At 41.5% G+C, this 22702-nt stretch overlaps 1 protein-coding gene across 2 annotated transcripts in view; it reads right to left on the bottom strand.

Moving 5' to 3' along the window:
• Positions 1–22702, bottom strand: part of Vopp1 (VOPP1 WW domain binding protein) — an 88491-nt gene that overhangs the window by 11794 nt on the left and 53995 nt on the right. For both annotated transcript variants that reach the window (XM_042685051.1, XM_042685052.1), the window contains exon 3: positions 9070–9147. In XM_042685051.1, coding sequence (XP_042540985.1) covers positions 9070–9147 — 78 coding nt within the window. The remainder of the gene's footprint in view (positions 1–9069; positions 9148–22702) is intronic.

A 22702-nucleotide genomic window follows, 5' to 3' on the forward strand; every position in this document is an offset into this window, starting at 1 on the left:
AAGGTAGATAGCTATGCTGACTTTCTAATAACAACTTACATCATTAGCATTTAAGAAAATACTTACAGAAAGATTGAATGAATGTATGAATGAATGACTCGGTTTCATTTCTCATTTGATAAAGGCATAGTTACTTTGGGAAGGGTCAATAATAATAGATCAAATTGACAAAACTGAGAAACTCTTGTCCATCTCTATACTGTGTGGGACCCATGGAACCTTCCAGAACCTCATAGAATCATGGAAACATACAGAACCTCCCACTTCTGGGAAAGTAACCCATTGCCTTGTGCAGGATGAATACACAACAGACAGTCATGGCCAGTGGCACCAGACTACACATTTAATAAAAAAAAGGTTAAGCGATGATTGGATGGTTAATCTTTGGGATTACTAACGTAATGCTAAGCAAGGCCATCAGTGGTATCTATTTAGTGGATAACTCTGGAACACTGAGCAAGGAGAAAAAACAGGGACTGAAGATAGGACTAACTCAGAAAAGGGCTGCAACAGTGGTCTTTGTGTTCTGTCTTCATGATGTTCTGTCTACATGATTCCTTCCACAAATAATTGTTAACTTACTGTTAAGTACTTAGCACCTCTAAAACCATACTACCTATTTTAGAGAGATAAACAGATGGAGCCCATCCACCCACCAAACTTCCTTTCTAATAGAGAAGGAAGACAATAAACAACAAATATACATAGTTATTTATAACTTTGGTAAGTGCTAAGAAGGAAAAATAAGGGATGCAATTAAGTGTGTGTGAGAGAGAGAGAGAGAAAGAGAGGGCATGCATATAATGTTGCATATAGTCATATAGTGTCTGTTACAGTGAAATGGAAAGGCAGTCTATCCTCAGGCACACCTGAGTTGGATTCTGAAGGAGGAAAAGGAAGACACAGCTGGAAAGAAGGGAAGGAAGAACTATCATCCTTGAGACTGAACAGCAAGAGGACAATGATTCAGAGCAGGAGTAAGAAGAGTGAAGAAAGAGGCTCCGAGTAAAAGGGATAAAGACTGGTGTTGTGACAGCCAGAAAAATCTGAACTGCAAGGATTTGACAAAAATCAAGGTACCCTCAGTAGTAAGAATGTTGTAATCAAAAAGGTAACAGCTATGTTTCTTAAACCTATTTTCTTAGCTAGGTGCTAGTGGCTCACTAGTAATCCTTGTTACTCAGCAGGCTGAGAGCTGAGGACCACAGTTTGAAGCCAGCTGGGGCAGAAAAGTCCATGAGACTCTTATCTTCAATGAGCTGCAAAAATCTGGAAGTGGAGCTGTCGTACCCAAGCCTCGAGTTCAAGCCCCAGGACTAGTGGGGGGGGAGGGGGAACGATCATTATCTTTAGGGTGGAATTTGAGAATTTACCTTCAATACAAAGTGGTACTTACTCTAAGTAAGTGTGTTGGAATATGAATGTGTGCAAAAGTTTCCTTCTCAAATGATGCTAGTGGTTACTACCAAGAGATCCAGTTCTCAGATTGATGAGAAATGACAAATACTTTTTTTTTTTTTTAACGGAGATGACATTGCACCTCCCATTCAGACTCTTAGAGAACAAATTAAGAAAGGCTAACAATTACCTAGCAGGAAACCAAATCCTGGCTTAGGTTATCACTCACCACCTGACTCAGTCCTTACTGAAGACTAGTCTAAGAATTTATTTTAAAAGATGCACTAAGAGATAGACTGGGGGCTGCGAAGGTGGCTCAGTAGTAAAGCGCTTGCCTTGCATGCATGAGGCCCTGGGTTCGATTCCTCAGCACCACATAAGCAAAAAGAAAAAAGCCGGAAGTGGCACTGTGGCTCAAGTGGTAGAGCGCTAGCCTTGAGCTGAAGAGCTGAGGGACAGCGCCCAGACAAAGGAATAGGAGTAGGGAATTATTTTTTAAAAATAACAATAAGGAAGGAAAAGCAGTAGCATGTATCATTAATACCAGAAAAGTAGTTTTCTTTTTCTTTCTTTTTTTTTTTGGTCAGTCATGGAGCTTGAACTCAAGGCCTGGGTGCTATCCCTGAGCTCTTTGCTCAAGGCTAGTAGTCTACCACTTTGAGCCATAGTACCATTTCCAATTTTCTGGTGGTTAATTGAAGACAAGAATCTCACAGCCTTTCCTGCCTGGGCTGGCTTCAAACCTCAATCCTCAGATCTCAGCCTTCTGAGAAGCTAGGATGACAGGCATGAACCACTGGCTCCCAGCTGAAGAATTAAGAGAGGAAGTTGTGTTTCTTTTGATCATCATAAGTAATCAAGAGCTCAGCACTGGCGGCTCATGCCTGAAAATCCTAGCTACATAGGTGGTTTAGAACTCTAGGTCTCTCTTCAAGGTTTGAAGCCAGCCTGGGCAGGAAAATCCATGAGACTCAGCTCCAGTTAAGCACGAAAAAAGCTGGAAGGAGAGCTGTGGCTCATGTGGTAGAGCACTAGCCTTGAGCAAAAAAAACCCACCAACTCAAGGACAACACCCAGGTTCTGAGTTTAAGCCCCAGGACCATCACCAAAAAGAAGAAGAGGAAGGGGGAGGGGGAGGGGGAGGGGGAGGGGGAGGGGGAGGGGGAGGGGGGGAGGAGGAGGAGGAGGGGGAGGGGGGGAGGAGGAGGAAGAGGAGGAGGAGGAGGAAAGGGAGGAAGAAGAAGAAATTGGTGTGTGTGTGTGTGTGTGTGTGTGTGTGTGTGTGTGTGTTGTGTGTGTGTGTGTTTCCACTGTTTTCAGCCTTTAGTATAGTAGTTCTCAACTCTGTATATCCTGGAAAAGAGTGCAGTTAGAGTGGAAACCTTCTGACTAGAACAGACTCTAGACCCTGCTTGAATAGGGTGCTCACCCACAGAAAGCTACCCTAGCCAGTCTTCTTTCACACAAGTGTTTTGCAATGCTAAATATGAAAGCTACCAGTCTATCTTTTCTTTTCTTTCTTTCTTTTTTTTGATCTGGTCATGGGGCTTGAACTCTGGGCCTGTGCGCTGTCCCTCAGCTCTTTAGCTCAAGGCTAGCGCTCTACCACTTAAGCCACAGTGCCACTTCCGGCTTTTTTCTTTTTGCTTATGTGGTGCTGAGGAATCGAACCCAGGGCCTCATGCATGCAAGGCAAGCGCTTTACTACTGAGCCACCTTCGCAGCCCCCAGTCTATCTCTTCTAACCTTGAAGAATTCATTCAAACCTTCCGGGCTAATGATCACCCAAGATTTTAGAGCTTGCAGAGCTTGTAAAAATACTCTTCTCCAAACTTTCTGCTCTTTGATAGTAAGTAGGAAGTCTTTGAGTTAGCTGAGGGGCCTAGAATAGCTGTCCGCACTCCCTAGTCCTCTTCCCTTCTCCCTGTATTCCAACCTGGGAGCACACACTCTGAAAGACATATTCTAAAGATTCTTGCCTTACCTAACTTTTCTGGCATCAAAGGTTCTTTGCAGAAATTGGTTAATCACTTGTAGAAAACTAAAGCTAGATCTTTATATAGCATCCTGCACAAGAATTAACTCCCCCAACAACAAATCCTCAAAGAAACAATTGCCCAATAAATAAATGGGCTAAAGACTTAAAGAGAAACTTCTCTGAAGAGGAAAGAAGGATGGCCAATAGACACATGAAGAAATGCTCAACCTCCCTAGCCATTAAAGGAATGCAAATCAAAACAACATTGAGATACCACCTCACCCCAGTTAGAATGGCTATAATCAAGAACTCTGATAACAACAGATGCTGGAGGGGATGTGGACAGAAGGGAACCTCACTGCATTGTTGGTGGGAGTGTAAACTTGTTCAACCACTTTGGAAAGTAGTATGGAGGTTCCTCAAAAGACTCCACATAGAGCTCCCCTATGACCCAGCAATCCCACTTTTGGGCATTTACCCAAATGATCACAAACAAGCCCATACTAAAGCTACCAGCACAACTATGTTTATTGCAGCATTATTTACCATAGCTAAGATATGGAACCAACCCAGATGCCCCTCAGTAGATGAATGGATCAAGAAAATGTGGTATATATACACAATGGAATTCTATGTCTCCATCAGAAAGAATGACATTGCCCCATATGTTAGGAAATGGAAAGACTTGGAAAAAATTATATTAAGTGAAGTAAGCCAGGCCCAAAGAAACATAGGTCCCATGGTTTCCCTTATTTTCAATAACTAGTATATGTCTGGGACAAGCAGAAACAGCCAGATAAGTTGATGTTAGGCGAAATGAACCCCAAGATAAGGACTCAAATGTTTTTTTTCTTTCTTGCTATTGTTTGTAACATATTTATAAGATATTTCATTGTTGCTTTGTATGTCCCTCCCCCATGGTATAACCCCTGTTTTCACTGTATTTGATATTGGTATAATTTGGGGAGGGGAAAGGAAAAAACAAATTGTTTAAATAGGGATACAGGTGGACCCATTGCAACAATGAGATGTACAAAACATGTTGAAAACTGAACTTTACAACTTTGGCGCGGGGAGGTGGGGAGAGAGGGGATGGGGAGATAGGAAGGGATGGAAAGGGGAAACAAAGGAGGAGGTAACAATTGCCTATGTAATTGCCAAGGTAACCTTGCCTATGTAATTATAAGCCCTCTGTACGGTATTTTCACAATAAAAAAAGAAAGAAAGAAAGAAAGAAAGAAAGAAAGAAAGAAAGAAAGAAAGAAAGAAAGAAAGAAAGAAAGGAAGAAAGGAAGGAAGGAAGAAAGAAAGGAAGAAAGAAAGGAAGAAAGAAAGGAAGAAAGAAAGGAAGAAAGAAAGGAAAAAGACAAAAAGGTTCTTTGCAGAATAAGAACTTAAATTTAGCACGGACCCGGTGGCTCACGCCTGTATCCTAGCTACTAAGGAGGCTGAGACCTGAGGATCATGTTTCAAAGCCAGCCCAGTCAGGAAAGTCCGTGAGACTCTTATCTCCAATAAACCAGTAGAAAATTGGAAATGGTGCTGTGGTTCATTCAAGTGCTGGAGCGCTTGCCTTGAGCTGAAGAGCTGAGGGACAGCCCCCAAGCCCATCGTTCAAGCCCCACAACCAACAAAAACAGAAAAAAAGAACTTAAATTTATCTACTTGTAATTATTAGTCTAGACATCTGTCTCTTTCCAAAACTAAACTGCCATAAATGCACCTCTATAGGACTCCCAGCAGAACATCTGGCCTGGGAGGTTTATTGAGAGAATATACAAAACAGAGTCAACGCATCCTTTATATTCAGCTGGGACACCTCAAATTCATACCTCAAGGTGTTAACTAGCTGCAGCACCAGTTGAAAATTGTGTTAATGAATCTCAACTTCAGACAATGAGTGGCAGCTGAGGTTCAAAGCCAGCTTAGACAGAAAGTTAGCAAGGTTCCATCTCCACAAATATGTCAGGCAGTGATGACACTTATATTCTCAGCTATGCGGGGAGCATGGGTAGGAGGATGCCAATCTGAAGCTGATCCAGGGCAAAACTCAAGACCTTATCCACAAAAATAACTATTAACGAAAGCAAAAGGAAATGATCTAGAGTTATGGCTCAAATAGTTAAACACCTGAATCTGGCAAATGCACGGTCTTGATTTCAAACTTCAGTACTCTCCAATGCCCCCCCCCCCCAAAAAAAGAAGTCTTAACACTGATAACTTAACCAAGATTTTGGAAGTTGGCCCTCTGACTTGACCAGCAAGAGTGTAACCACACTGATGAGACTTAAGAGGTTCTCTGTGTGAGATCCAGCCTTGTCAGCATTCATCTCAGTATGGTACCCAGCCTCAGATAGTGATACAAGTTAACAGGAAAGCTCAAGCAGGCCAGTCAGGGACTAGTGGCTTACACAGCTTGCAGATAGCTGGACACTAAGCCAAACCTGCCTGACAATAAAATGGGAGCAGGAGACTACAAAAGAAAGAGGAAGCACAAAAGAGGAAATAAGGATGGGGCACTAAATCTTCGGGTCATGACCTTATAGGAAACAAAAAGAAGACCCACCAAACCAATCAGAAAGTCCTTTTCAGAGACTCCATTCTCCCAAGACGAAGCTCTGTAGCAAAAGATAGCTGAGATGGGCTGAAGTGCCACCTTCCTATGGCATGATCTCTTTCTCTGCCATGTCTTTTCTAATAAACTTTCCTATTCTCTTTACTTACATTCCTATCTTGTCTGAATTCTTCTCTTGTTAGACCTCAAGAGCCCAGGTCAACTTTGCTGCCCTAAATTTCCAATAATATATTTGGTGCATTGGCCTGGAGGTTAGGAATTAAATATGTTTTCGGCTGACTTGGATCACTAAAAGATAACAAGAGGTGATCTTAACCAACAGCAGAAGCACCTGGCAAAACCAGTTCAGAAATGCTGACCAACAAGAAAGGAAGGTCAGTCCCTAATAGACCTTCTGGGATTTCTCACTGTTTTCCTTTTTAACCGTATAATGTCTAGCCTTTGATAATTTCCCCCCTCAATCCCCTTCTGTGGATCTCTAGTACTGTGGATCAAACTTATGGTTTCTTGCTAGGCTGGTGCTCTATAACTAGAACTACATCTCTCCTGCCCCTTTTTTGCATTGGTTGAGAGGTAACTTTTGAGGTAGGGTCTTGCTTTCAACCTAGACAGGTGCTTAGATTGTGATCCTCCTACTTCTACTTACTCATGTCACTGTAGATAACAGGTTCAAGTTAATGCACCCAGTCACTGTGCTTCCTCAGTAGCTGGAATAATAGGTGTGTGCCCCACCATTGGTTAAGATGAAGTCTTACAAACTTTTATGCCATGGCTGACTTCAAATCATAATCCCTGGATCTCCACCTCCCAAGTAGCTAGCACTACACCTGGCAAACTTTTAGAAAAATTTGTTTAGCTCTCCCACCACATTAGCAGTTTCAGATTAAGCCATCATGCTTTTGAACCTTCTTAGGGAGGGTTCAGGGTGTCAACATTCAATCCCCTTGCTCTTTCTGCCAGAAAGTCCCAATGAAGACACTCCTGAGAGATCCCCTCCTACCCTAAAGATAAGCCACACTTGGAAATGTCCCCTGCCCAATGGTCCTCCCTTCTCCTGCTGTAGTTCCAGTCCTCTCTACCTTCAGACATACACAGAGGTGTTACATTTGGAAATCTTCAGGAAGAAAAATAGTTCATGTTCTCTTACAGAGGGAACACCAACTACTATAAGGTAGACAAGCAGGACATTGATCCTCCTTGTTCAGTGCATGTAGCCATCTTGGCAGGGCAGCCTATGAAGGTTCTAAGGAAGTCCTGGTCAGGGGCTGAGGAGACAGGTTGCTGGTTCTGACCAGCAGATTCCAAAACTACAAATGAAGAGATGCTCATGCAGTGATATCTAAGAATATTGTTATTAAATAATTAATATCCCAATGGCCACCATGGGGTGAGGAATGAGTTTAATCGACAGACATGGGTAAGCTGCTCTTCTTTCTGCCAACCTCTGCTATTATAGGTTCAAATCAGCCCTGTGCAAACTTAAGAGGGGCAGTGCTTAACAAAAGGCAGATGACAAAAAGTCAGGAAGCTTGTAAACAGTTTTAACAAGGGAGCCATGATTTCCTCAGTAAGATACATCCATACAGTAGCTCTGTCTTTTGACAGGAATGAATACAGAGGTCAAATGGTTTTCCATTATATCATTCAGACTTCAAGCACTTAATCACATCTCCTGCAGCAGGTCATAGTTCCCACAAGGCTCTATGGCTCATACAACAAGTGATATCAGCTCTCACATATGCAAAGCTTATTTAAGGAACTGGTGATGGGGACGAAGAAAGGAGGCATTGCTACTAAAGTGTAGTTGAGGAGGTGGGGAGAGAAGGGATGGTAGGGGAAAAACAAAGGAGGAGGCAATAATGCTTGATAAGAAATGTACTCATTACCTTGCTCATGTAACTGTAACCCCTCTGTACAGTATTTTCACAATAAAAAAAACTTATTAAAAAAAAAAGAAAAAAACCTTAGCCCTAAGGCCACACAGAGCCACTACACATACCTACTGGTTTATCTTATCACTGGGAACATTGTTAAGAAGAAAAGACAAGACCTCACAGAGCAATTCAAGTGATTGATATAACATGTCCAGTGAGTTTTTTTTATAGAATTACTATTATTATTATTATTTGCCAGTTCTGGGTGTTTGATCTCTGGACCTGGGCATTGTCCCTGAGCTCTTTTTCTCAAGGCTAGCACTCTATCACTTTAAGCCACAGAACCATTTCCATTTTTCTGATGGTTAATTGGAGATAAGAGTCTCACAGGCTTTCCTGCCCAGGCTAGCTTCAAACATCAATCCTCAGATCTTAGCCTTAGTGGCATGAGCCACTCTACAGCCTGGTTCAAAGCCAGAAATTTAAAATCATGAAGACAGTTAAGTCATGAAAAATCTGAAGTTTTAACCCTTAGTGGAGTTTAGCTGAGGACATCACACCTAGAAGCAAAGTAAGTAGATGCAAGAAATGTCCTTTGGGTTTTAAAGAATTCCTTCCTTCCCATCCTTGAAAGTAATACTTTTATCTCAGGCAACTAGACTCTCAGAGGCCTCTACAGGATCCTCTGGGGATCACGATTCACAGAAGGCGGCTCTCTCTAAGGAAACTGCATCCCACCTTTCTCTCAAAGCACAATTTCATAGATCGCAGATGGTTCTCCAGACACCTGAGGAGCTGGAAGAGGGACAAGAAAGCAGGCTGTCTCTCATAAAGGCTAAGATTCAACCGTCACAAGGTAGATGAGGAAGACGGCCAGGCAGCAGAAACTTTATCACATGTCTTAGTTTCCTGACTCTGATTCTTCAAGACACTCAGCCCTGGCTCCATTTCAAACTGGCTAAGCAGCCTTGCTACAGGACAAGGCTGGCATCTGATCGCCTTTCCAGAAGCATGGTTCTTCCCTAGACAGAAGTCTGTGGAAATGAGGAGTTTTCTGCAAACTGAGCACAAGTACCTCTTATGAGCCAAGCCGTATGTTTCTAACTTTTCTGGTCCAGGGTGTCCAAAAGCCTGAGTGAAAGTGCTTAGAACTAAGATGGTAACTACCAAAGGAGGAAGAGATCTTGGGAGGTAGGGACCTTGTTAGAAAAAGGCATGGGGGACAAGAGAGAATTGTGACCTACCAAAAATACCACAGCCTCTGGATGGAGAGGGCGCGCACACAGCACCTGGAGCCACAGCAATCCTCATAGGAACGGCATCTGCAGGAGAGAGGGTACAGGCTGGTCACCATTCTGCATAGGAAGGCAGTGCTGGGCCGATCATGTGGTATCACCCACATTTCAGTGTAAGCTTTCTTGGAAGGAAAAAAAAAATCACAATGGATTCCTTTGGGGAAGACCTCACAACCAGAAATGGCACTAAACCTGCCAGCTTTGTACTGGAAGGATGCTCTGCAATCGACCAATGGTGTGTTGATCTCTGCTATCTTCAGTTCCTATGATGGAATAGCTAGCTAGCTATATCTGCCCACTAAATCCGTCAATGTTAAAACAAAGGTTATGAAAGTCAATGGCTCAAGTCTGTAATCCTAGCTACTTAGGAGGCTGAGATCTGAGGGCCATGGTTTAAAGTTAGCCCAGGCAGGAAAGACTCTTATTTTCAATTACCCAGCAAAAAGCCAGTAGTGGAGCTATCGCTCAAGTGGTAGAATACTTGCCTTCAATGAAAAAGGTCAAGAACAGAGTCCTGGTCCTAAGTTCAAGTCCCAGTACCAATATAAAAATTAATTAATCAATTAATTGATTTTTAAAAACAGCAGTTATGGAGTCAAACCAGTGACCAGGCAGCTTACCAGTGCCTACTCTTGCCACTTATTAGCTTCTGGCAAGAAAATGATTTGTGGCAAGTTACTGACATCTACAGAGAGCCTTAGTTTATTTATTAGCCAAATGGTGGAATGACTTCATTTGTAGGCTATCATCCTTACATAAAATGTTGATAGAATTATTACTGCTCATGCTATTTTCTTCCTCTCCATCCTCATTCATGGTTAAGGCTTCACCAACCTTGACCCATATGACATGCCCAGATTCATGACCCAGAGGTACCACTTAAGAAGGGCTGCAGATGAGTCCTATCACAGGCCTCCTATGGCTCATTCAACTTCTTCAAAATTCCTACCCTTCCCTAACAAAACTGATGCTGCTTTTAAATTTTATTTATTGCTTGAGCTCATAGGCTGGATGCTGTTCCTGAGCTTTTGTTTTGTGCTTAAGGCTAGTGCTCTACCACTTTAAGCCACAGCTCAACTTCTGATGTGCGTGCGTGCGTGCGTGCGTGTGTGTGTGTGTGTGTGTGTGTGTGTGTGTGTGATTAATTGGAAATAAGAATTTCCTAATCTTCCCTTCCCGGGCTGGCTTCAAACTGTGATTCTCAGATCTCAACCTCCTGAGTAACTAGGATTACAGACATGAGCTAAGTTTATTTTTTAAAGTAATTTAGTTGTTGGTGGTAGTGGTTGTGGGGCTTGAACTCTGGGCCTGGGCACTGTCCCTCAGCTCTTCAGCTCAAGACTAGTGCTCTACCACTTGAGCCACAGCACCACTTATGGTTTACTGCCCCGGCTGGCTTTGAACTGAGATCCTCAGATCTCAGCCTCCTGAGTAGCTAGGATTACAGGCGTGAGCCACTGGTGCCTGGTTTACAATTTTATTTTCTAAAGGGAAATTTTATCTCACATTTTTAAAGAGAAAAATGTTATGGTAATTCAAACTCTTTTATTCTGCACCTGGGTATCTACAGAGAACCTGTCACAAATACAATTTGAGTCCAGGTGAGCATGGTTAGGGGAATGCACTGTTCTCAATACTATGACATTGATCACATGACTGTGATGTAAGCTTCTACCAATTTTTTTCTTTAAAAATTAAAGTGTCTGGAAGAAATATGTAATTTGAGCTACTTTGGGTGCTAAATTTGTAGATTATTGAAGTTAAACAGGCATTTCATGTAATTTTTTTAAAAAAGGTGTAGCTCAGGGGCCAGTGGAAAGTGCCTATAATCCTTGCTACTCAGGAGGCTGAGATCTCAGGATCACAGTTGGAAACCAGCCCTGGAAGAAAAGTCCCCATGAGACGCTTATCTCCAATTAACCACTCAAAAGACTGTGTGGAGTATTAGCCTTGAGCAAAAGAGCTCAGGGATAGCACCTAGGCCCTGAGTTCAAACTTCACAACCAAAACAAAAAGAAAAAGGAAAAAGTGTAGGAAATATGAGACAGTAGTAAAAATGGAAAGTATCAAGATTAGAGGCCTGAACTGGGTGCCAGCAGCTCACACCTATAATTCTAGCCACTCAAGAGACTGAGGTCTGAGGATTACATTTTGAAGCCAGCTGGGGCAGCAAAGTCATATGACTCTTATTTTCAATTATCCAGCAAAAAAGCCAGAAATGGAACTGTATTTCTATGTCTCAAGTGGTACACCAGCCTTGAGAAAAAAAAAAAAGCATTATGCTGAGTTCAAGCCCCAGTACTGGTGCGCACGCGCGCGCACACACACACACACACACACACACACACACACACACACACACGAGAGGCCTGGATGTTGGGAGAACTGGATGCTAAGAGATAAAGCTATCTTCTTTCTGGTTACATTTGTTATATCTGTTATATTTGTTATATTTCCTTCCTTTTTTAAGTTCTATTTTATTTTAATTTTTTGTGTATGTGCTAGTCCTGAGGCTTGAACTCAGGGCCTTGTATTCTGGTTTTTGCTGTTGTTTGTTTTTCACTAAAGGCTGGTATTCTACACTTTGAATCATACCTCCACTTTCAACTTTTTACTGGCTAATTGGAGATAAGAATCTCACAGACTTTTCTGCCTGGGCTGGCTCTGAACCACAATCCTTAGATCTTAGCCTCCTAAACAGAATTATAAGCATAAGCCACCAGCACTGGCTATTTTATTTTTTATTAATATGTATAACTAAGATTCAAAGTGTATTTCAACACAAGCATATGGAATCAAGAGTAGCTTAGGTTAGCAAGGCTCTGGGCTTTGTTGAGAACCTACCTGCATAAACAAAAAAAATCTCTCACACACATTCTCTCTCTCTCTCTCTCTCTCTCTCTCTCTCTCTCTCTCTCTCACACACACACACACACACACACACACACACACACACACACACACACACACATCATTTCATTCCACAGCCAGTACGGATATTTCCATATCTAGTTTTTCATGGCCCATGGACATGATTTTCACTGCTAATATCTGAATTGTTATGACTTTGAGAAGATGCTCCCAAAAGAAATGTTCAGTTTAACTGGCTTCAATCAGGCAATACCTTGCAGAGCCACGTAAACAAAAGCTTAAAAATACTGCTGATTCCTTTAACTCACAAACCCCCAAACTGCCATTAAGAAGATGCTAGAAGCCAGTGCCATGCTGGGTCCTGGAGGTGAAGCAATCAAATCTGGGTTACAATCCTTGCCTCTGAAGAGCTTCTTTCCCCAAATGGGAGACAAACAACAAACCCAGAAAAATTGATAGCAATAAGTTATGCAGCTGTGAAAAATGAAGCAGGCACAGTAGATTAAAAGCATCAGGGAGACTGGGCATTGGCAGCTCACACCTATAATCATAGCTACTCAAGGAGGCTGAGATCTGAGGATTTCAGTTTAAAGCCAGATAGGGCAGGAAAGACTCTTATTTCTAATTAACCATTAAAAGAAAAAAAAGAATAAAGGAGAAAAGGAAAAACAGAAGTGGAGATGTAAATGGCTGAGTACTAGCCTTTAGCAAAAAAGCTCAGAGACTGCACATATATATGCAAGGTTTAATATAAAGTGAATAGCTCTCCTGTTGGGGCAGCTCCATGGTCATTGTAGACATGCTGAAGGTTCTGCTGTGTCAAAACTGGCTTCATTCATTCACTTGGAAGGTTTGAAGTGATCTCATGTCTAACCCTCCTGATTATGAGGTCATTTCTTTTATATGTAGTAATGTTGAATGAAGATCCCTTTCCCATGTCTTCTGCCTGAGTAACACAGGGTTTGGTTAATGACTACTGCCAGTTTTTAGTCTAATTCCACTCCTTAATGTCCTGCAACAATAAACACTAGTAGGTACAGTTCTGAAATGGGAACACGCCATGCTCATCCATTTCTCTGCTATATTCACTGAAGTAGGGCAGGGTTGGCTGAAAACGAAGCAGGCCAAGATCATCCGACCTCAGGTTGATTCTATTTGATATAAACACCTTTTGTGAGCATGGTGTTCCAGGATCAGTCTGTCTCTGTCTCAGTCTCTGTCTATGCCTCTGGCTTTTTCTCCCCCACTCTCCCTTGCTGTTTCACTCCAACTATGGACAACAGAGCTGTCTTGGCTCAGTCTACTGCTAGGACTGAAGGGATGCCTGGAGTAAATACAAAACTGGTAACTATGAACTTGGTACAAAAGGTGTCATAAATTTAGTGATCAAATAATCTCACAAAAGCTTCATTTACTAAAAATGTTTTCCTTTTAGGGTTACTAGTAGTAGTAGTAGTAGTAGTAGTATTTGCTGGTCCTGGGGCTTGAACTCAGGGCCTAGGCACTGTCCCTGAGCCTCTTTGTACTCAAGGCTAGTGCTATACCACTTGAGCCACAGCACCACTTCTGGCTTCTTCTGAGTAGTTTATTGGAGATAAGAGTCTCATGGACTTTACTGGCTGGGCTAGCTTCAAACCACTATCTTCAGACTCAGTCTCGTGAGTAGCCAAGATTACAGGTATGAGCCTAGCTTCACGTTACCTTTATAAGGAAACATTTTCTGCGTTGAAACCTGAGACCCGATATGTATATGTATGTATATATGTAAATGTATGTATATATAAATCCTACTCCCCATGTTAATGGAAACCAGACAAAAATCCACTTGACTTTAGCTCTTGGTCTAAAGCCCCAGGTCTAAAATTCTTAGAGATCTTATATATTTAATATACTTACATATATTGGTAACTATTACCTATATTTATTAATATACTTCAGTTTATACATGTATATATATAATACACACATCTTGGATATATTCATACACATGCACGCACGCACGCACACACACACACACACACACACACTCAGTCACTTACCCCCTCAGTCTGAAAACACAAAATCTATACTTGAGTGTTAGGATTATAGTGGACAGCAAGTTCCTAAGTCAAATTGCTCCTTGTGGGCAAGATTCAACACCTAAGTGCTCACACTCACTTTTCAAGATCCAACTTGATGCATCAGCCACAAATACACATTGTCAAGCGTCAACTCATTATCTGTGTCCTTCCCTCAAAGCACAGAGCCTTCTTACTGCTCCTATCATCAGCTCAAGATCCACTCACTGTAAGTATTACAGGTACACCCGCAGTTCTGGCCTGGCTCCCAGTGTGCATCTTGGCAAGCACCTGGCATTTGAAGGAGCACACAATAACTGGTAAGGGTGAAACTCTCACCTCTTTTCGCTCTGCTGTTTTTTTATTTTTTGTTTATTGTTTTTCCAATGAAACTACTGGTAAATTGGCATACCAAGCACATACCTGCTGACATTCCAAATAACTGCACTTATAAAAAAGATGTTAAGTATAACTTCAAGCTTAATTAAAAGCCATAAATATTACCAGGTGGTATAGGATGGGAAAGTGGCTCAGTGGTAGAGCGCTTGCCTTGCATGCATGAGGCCCTGGGTTCGATTCCTCAGCACCACATAAGCAAAAAGAAAAAAGCAGAAGTGGTGCTGTGGCTCAAGTGGTAGAGCGCTAGCCTTGAGCTGAAGAGCTGAGGGACAGCGCCCAAGCCCAGAGTTCAGGCCCCATAACCGGACCCAAAAAAAAAAATATTGCCAGGTGGCATAGCACACTAAGTACACAGGTCAAGTCACTAATGGATTCCTAGTCTCACTGAATGAAATAAGACCAATGTGACAGAATATTAAAAAGACATACCCTAATGAGTTTCAAATAATCATGAAGCATCTCTTTGAAAATCTAAAGGCTTCATAGAGGACCCTGCTGCTATGGTGAGTGGCTAAGGAAATGAACTTTCCATCTATAGCACAGGTCCTTCTAAGATCTCAGCTTGGTGAACTTCTTGCTTCTGAGCCTTTGAGTGTTGTAGGTATTCCTACCTGTTTTTACCCTGAAATCAAGGTCATCTGTGATGGCGGTGATATTTCTCCACTCACTCACGTACTCTTCCCTTTCAGATTCACATCAGTGTGTCCCATCCATTTTTCCCAAAAGAAAGGCGATCATCCACAATTCTAACTCTCATTTCCCATTCTGCCTCTCTATGTATCAAACATTTGAAGTTTGTGCTATCTAAGGTAATAACTTCCAGCCTTATTATGGCATAATCTTATAGATGACATCTCTGACCTTGGCTTGGGGACCCTGAACTACTTTGGAAGGTTCTCTCCATCTGAATAAGGGAGCAGTAAGTAAGTCTCTTTCCTCAGAACCCTTTAACTGTGGGCATAACTCAAGCAGGATGGAGGTGGTCACTTAGCATTTCACAGCTTCAAGTGGGGTTGCATTACAACGAACACTTTGGGAAAGCTAAGCATTGTCTTAGAGTAAAATTGTTGACAGCTTTAAACAGTACCTGAGCCTGTTGGCTTGGAGTCATTCTATACGTGGTCCTAGTATACAACCAATAACCTAAATTTGGAGCCTGGTATCTTTCCTGGTATCCTTCCTTGACAACTAATAGATGTGTATAAGGGACTGGGAATAGGAAGAGAGGTTGTTTTGTTTTTCTGTTCCATTAAAAGAATTATTTATTGAGGTATAATTAATACACAAAGAGCTGTATGTATTTAACTCCTTTTGGACATTTGCTGACACCAGATGATTGCCATCATACTTTGATCACCTTAATATTTTACATCTGTGAATATTTAACAGTATATTTATATTTACAAACCTCTAATCTCTGAAAACACAAAGTTTCAGGCCTTTCTGTCTGGCTATAAAGTCAAAAACATCACACAGCTTTGTTCTGTTTTTCCTCTCAGTCTCAGTTAACAATTTTACATATCAGAACCTTCTTCTCTACCTGGATGTGGTTTTCCTAACAGGCAGGGATTAGGGATGGACTTGTCTGTTGAGACTCTCTTAGTGAGATGAGCCTTTAACTTTGATTTGGCTCATACAAAGCTACTCGCTATATGCCATATCTTCAAGGTACTTAATCATTTCAAAGTGCTCATTCACTTAGAAACCTATTTTATTACTAGTGGACACTTCAGACTTGTATAAACCAAGAATGTTTGTATGTATAATGGTTGTTATATGAGATTATCTAAGAAAATTTTACTAGAATTTCTACCATGAGAAAAAGTATTATAAATGTGTGTTTTAAATCACGTATCTAACAAGCCAGATGGATTAGAAAGTGCTAGTTTTCTTGCCATTGAAACTCTGAATAGCCCAGTTGCAGTCAGATTTGAGATGAGTGAGATGGGATCCCTCAGACTATTATGGACCTTCAATAATTCCAAGGCTTTCAAAACTACACTTGTGTTCTTTTTTTCTCCTCTTAGTAAATCATAACTCACTTAAAAATCAGTTCTAAAGCCAGGCATTTGTGGCTCATGCCTATAATCCTAGCTATTCAGGAGAATGAGGTCTAAGGATCACAGTTCAAAGCCAGGAAAGACTGTGAGATTTTTTATCTCCAATTAGCCATCAAAACAAAACAGCAACAACAAAAAAGCCAGAAGTGGAGCTGCTGACCCCATTTCTCCTGCATCCTAATTCTGTATTGGGTGGAGAGAAAAAACTCAAGACTCCTAGACAGTACCATGGTATCTCTGAACCTGCCCTTCACCCTTCAAAGATCAGCTCTGTGAGCTCTTTCCCACTACCAGTCCTGTGTCCTCCTAAGCATCCTGCTCCTCTCTTGACAGGGTCCCCATTCACACTGTTCTGCCCATTCACAATAGTGTCATGAATTTCTAAGGCATGTATTTTACACAAAAGGAGCTTAATAGTTAGCCCATTTCATTCCTCTATTTCTAGCCCAACTGCCTAGCCTAGTTCCTGGCACATGCTATAAATGCTTTGCCTTAAGCAGAAGTAATTCTATAGGAAGCAGAGCCTCACCACAGGAGGGAACAATTCACTAATGTACATGAACTAGAGGAATACAAAGATACAGGTTAAAATCACACAGCTGGTAAAAGATGGTGTGAACCATGGTGATCTCACATAGTGACAGCCTATTACATCATGATACTCTCAAAGGAGAGCATGCTGGCAGCACTAAGAGTTAAATAAGCTAATCTTTGGTTTGGCAGTTCTATCTCTTCCAGTTCATCCTATGATCTAAATAGGATCTAGTACATAAAGGCATGCTATATAGGATGATGTTTGTAACATCCTGGGAGTCCATTGTAATCCCTTCCAAACTGCTGGGACTCAGAACTGTTTGCTTTCCTGAATAAGCTATAGAACACTATGTATTACATAAAATACCTGGGCAGACACATATAAAGTATCATAACAAATGGATTTTGAAAAGTGTAAAAATAGCTTCATGACTGCTTCAATCTGCTCTTGCTGCCAAGTAAACACTGAAAAGTTGTTCATGAGCACTGACTTTAAACTCTGGAAATGTAGGTTATGAATTGTAAGAATTCAACAGTAAACAGCAATAACAAATGAATAAAAATCTCTCCCCCAAACTAGAGTCTCAATTGACAATCCTAAGGGAGAGTGTGAATAACTAATGGGGCATCCCTATGATTATCGTGTCACTATTAAAAAGGGTGAGGTTGTTTTTGCATAATATTTAAAAGAATTTTATGATACATAGTTGATTTTTTTTAGTTATAAATATGTTTACACAACACCACATTTCAGAGATCTATCAAGGAATCCACTCTGCCGGCCCCCTGTCCTGGGGCTTGAACTCAGGGCTTGGGCACTATCCCTGAGTCTCTTTGTACTCAAGGCTAGTGTTCTACCACCGGAGCCACAGCACCACTTCCAGATTTTTCTGAGTAGTTTATTGGAAATAAGAGTCTTATGGGCTTTTCTGCCCAGGGCTGGCTTCCAACTGCAATGCTCAGGTCTCAGCCTCCTGAGTATCTAGGATTATAGGCGTGAGACACTGGTGCCCAGCTTTCAAGGATTCTTAAGTAGATTAGTAAAATCTGTCTCCCTGTTATGGAGAAAAAAGTCTCTAATTTATACCAGGAATCTTCCATGATAAACTCAGCCAGAATAGAGAGAGAAGAGAGATTGTGTGTCTTCAAACCAGACTCCCTGTAGTCCCTTCAGGCTGCTAACCAAAGCCTGTGTTCAGCTGTCTCATTCCTCCCAGAAGAGAAGCAGAGCTTAAGAAAAGAGAGGAATCACAACTTTTTTTTTTTACCCTGTACATCCCCCAAATCCCCAGTGCTGTTGAGAGGGAAAGGCCCTTGTAGCTGGCATCCTGCAGGCCCAGGGCAAAGGTGGCCCTGTGCTGGAACTGGATGCTGGATCTGATGCTGGCACCTCCCACTCTTTAACAGGCAAAGGATCCCATTTGGACACTTCAGCCCTGCAAAGCTTTTCCCTGGGATCGAAATCTGACACCTATGAACAACACTTTACTCACTCATAGCATTAATTATTCAAAACAGAGGAATGAACCCAGAGACAACCACACAGAGTAACCTAAATCCTTTGAAAGAAACATACAAGCTACAGGGTAAAATATACAGGGTTTTATGAACATACATACAAACTGACTAAAGGTCGGTATTCTTAAGGGAGGAATCCAAAGGAACAACTAATGAGCTGCTGATAAATAAAATGAATCCCAGGAAGCAGCAACATGTTTTGAGGGGGGGTGGTAAACAAAAGGAGGGAGGTAGAGCGAGCCATGCAGTATTATATAAAATGTGTATTATATAAAAATGGAACTTGAGGGCGGGGATGGGAGGGTTAATAATGGAGGAAAATAATAGATGGAGTGACATTGATCAAAATGCACTCTACTCATAACCTAACATGGAACTTGAACCTCTGTGCACAGCTACTAAGTAATAATGATAATAATGATGATAATGATGATAACAACAACAACAATAATAATAATAGGCTTCACAGTCTAACAGGGCCTTAGGTACAGGAACTGACCAAAACCAATAGGCAGAGGAGTACTAGAATAAACATGCTTTGCCAGAGCCAGACAGGCCAGGGACCATGAGCTCAAGGCAGGCCCTGATGGACATATTACTTCATTCTATCTCCTTCTTGTCTCTTTCCATTCTCTCCCTTTAGGGATAGATAATGGATTCCCTAGACTATCAATACCTTGACTTCAAAGAAGCTTCTGCACATTCTTTCCTTCAAAGACACTGAGATTGGAATCATCAACTAAGATAAATGAGCCAAAAGAATACCAGAGCCCTAGCTCTTTGCTCCATACATGCGGCAGACAATGATGTGACTCAATCATATGCAAGAATTCTGAAGATACTACAAGCCCAAGGTAATGGCAGAGTCTCTCTGTGTGTCAATCATTTCACTGACAGTTCTTTAGGGCTCTGCATCCAGTTGAGAAGTCTCAATTACTAGCTGAGCATTGCGGTAAATACCTATAACCTCAGCACTTGTAAAGATGAACAAAGAAGATTCAAAATTTAAGGACAGGCTAGAGTCCAAATAGTAAAACCCTGTCCCATGAGAGGAAAAAAAAGATTCAACCACTTTTAACCTACCTTCTGTTTTCTAGAGGAAATCAGAATCATTTCTATTCATAAAGAGTAAGAAATTAGCTGGGCGCTGGTAGTTTATGCCTGTAATCCCAGCTATTCAGAAGGTTGAGATCTAAAGATTGTGGCTCAAAGCCAGCCCAGGAAAAAAAGTTCATGAGATTCTTATTTTCAATTAATCAGCAAAAAGCTGGAAATGGGAGCGTGGCTCAAGTGGTAGGGTGCCAGCCTTCAGCAAAAAAAAACAAGCAAGAGCTTGAAGGCTTGAGTTTGAGCCCCAGTATTGGCACTGAAAAGAAAAAGAATATAAGGAACTTGCATGTCTAACCCATCAGATTTCTCTGGAATGGAAAAAAGGTACCTTCTGGATAAATGTCCTCTAATAGTGAAAAAGCTCCAGCCCAGCCCTACCAGAATGTCTAAGGACCAGTGAGTAGCCACAGGATCCTAGATCCACACTCTCAGTTCCTGACTATGGGATTAGCACCTTTTCCACTGTCCAATTTAGTACCTCAATCTGTAGAAGACTACTTGTTTTGGAAGGAAATACAATGTAATTTAGTTGCTTTCTATTTGGCAAACAGGATGGACCCTTAAGAAGCTAAACTCCATCTCACAATTTGTTGTTTATCTCTACTGTGACAAATGAGCCTGTTCAGTCATTTGTCTTTTATTCTCTAGACTACAAATTATTCTGAACAGCCAGTTAGTCTTATGGAGGATACAAGCAGGATACATCCTTGACGACTAGCCAGTATAGGGAGAGAACTGGAGCCCCAATGGTTGGGAGGTTTGCCTAAGATCACAGAGCAATCAGATGATAGAGTTGGACCAGAGAAGGTCTTTTGAAAACACTACATCAGCAACGAATGCTGTCTGAATCTCTCTTTTCTTTTCCAGCCCTCCTCTAGGCTATCATTTGTTTCAGTTACTAAATATATACTGAATGCCTTCTATGAGCCAGGCTGTGTGTTAACACAGAATACAGGGGAAAACAACAAGAGAAAACCTGTGTCCTGGATAAACCTTCAGTCAGGGGAGAAGAGGACACCAATTATTAGTGCAGCAACAGTAAATCCACAAGAAGGAACAGGAGGGACACACCCCCTTTCTGCAAAGGGAGAAGGACCCTCACCAAAGAACTTACAGTCACCTAGGATCACCTACTGACGTTATCTAAGCTTCTCCTTGATTTAAAAAATAATCTGCCACATGAAATTGTAAGTTTTAATGACGACACAGACATTGCACATAGCTATTGAGTCCTTCCTCTTACATCAGCTGGATGACAGTATTTTTTCCTCAGAGCAACCCAACCAGTAAGTGCTAAGACTCTATCTGCCTCATACAGATCACTTAGCTGGGGTCTGCAAGATGTGCTGGAAATGACTGCCTCCTGTCCCATGGTACCATGGGATATCCAAACAATACTGGGTACAGAACCTACAAAAGATAGGAGTTCTCTGCCGCCAGATATGTGAGAAGGTCACAGTACTTACTACAAGATACCTGGGCTCACAGTGAGCTCACGGAGATGACACTGCATTCAGACTTGGACAAATGTCACCTGTGTCGATGACACTTTCCAAACCGGGAAGAAGTTCTTTGAATCAGTATCTGCAGATACCTAGGCTGTGTTCCATGGCTAAGTCCTCCCCTGTCTTCTCTTTTTTATTTTTTATTTTTTTGTCATAAGACCAGAACTTGAACTTGGTACCTGAGGCTTTCCTGGCACTCTATAAACTGAGCCATACTTCTAACCCTTTTCTTCTCCTCTCTTGTCTCAGAGACACCTACTTGAGTTTAAGAATCAGAACGTTACAATGAAATCCAGAAACACACACAGTCTTAGGAGAAGGAATGTCATCTGGGATTTCTGTGAGACAAATAAAATTAGACTTTCAAATGTCAGAGTACATTCTAAGACAAATCTCAACCTACATGTTCTCTCCCCAGCAAATTCCATGTGGCAAGTTTTAATCATAGAACAGAGGTATTTTGAAATATATTTTCTACAAGGGGAAAAATAATCTATACATAGAATGATGACATCTTGAATCAATATCTCCAGGGAATTATCTATTTTGAAGAATCCTACTTAAAGCACTTTACCCAGAAGAAATGAAAAAAAAAGAGATATATTCGAAGTGCATTTTTTAAAATTCCAAATCCAATACCATTTTTTTTGTCCTAGTACTGGGACTTCAACTCAGGTCCTGGTTCCTGTTTCTTAGCTTTTTTTGTAGTTGTTCAAGGATGGTGTTCTACCTCTTGAGCACAGCATCACTTTTGACTTCTTTGTGAAGTTTATTTTTTTAAATAAGATCTGTTATGACCTGTGTTTTGTTATGTAACATATAATGTTATGCATGCTTCAAAAATACCTAGGCAATCTCAAATTATTGTGCTACAGCCATGTGAGAACCAAGTATCTCCCATCCTTTAGCTTTAAACACAGGTATGTGGCAGGCATATGGCAAACACCTATGGATTGAGTAAATTAAGTGCACTTGTCAATGCTCTTAGGGCAGCACCATGCAAACTAAATGTGCTTGGAGTTGCCAGGACTGGGGCAGTACCAACATTATCAGCCTGGTACTTGACCCTTGACCAGGTGTGGACGAACAAACTGAGCCTAGGCTTGATTTTGACCTGCACAACCCTCAGTGCTGACTGTAAAAGCACACAGGTGGTACCCTCCACAAGGAGGTACGGGGGTGTAAAGAGATTGTCTTCTTCAGGCCCAGCACTTCTAGTGAGAGCTGTGATCTTCCTGTGGCTACCCCATGGCCAGCAGCAAATCTATCTTTAAGTGAGACAAGCATGGATAGAGTAGAATATAGCTAAGCAATTCTCATTTCTCTGGAATAAAAATCCTCCACTACCCCAACTTGATGGACAACAGCAAGCAAAACCTCCCAATGATAAAATGTTAAATATCCTGGCAGCCTAGGGTGTGGATCTGCATGCTGGCTGCCTGAAGAAAGTGTCTCTCCTCCTTGGCACTATATTAGGCTTGTGGCATGCCAGGAGACCAGAATACAAACTTCCTTCGCACATGCAGGA

The sequence above is a fragment of the Dipodomys spectabilis genome, unplaced genomic scaffold (assembly GCF_019054845.1).
Source record: "Dipodomys spectabilis isolate Male_0828 unplaced genomic scaffold, ASM1905484v1 ptg000092l, whole genome shotgun sequence".
Lineage (NCBI taxonomy): Eukaryota > Metazoa > Chordata > Mammalia > Rodentia > Heteromyidae > Dipodomys > Dipodomys spectabilis.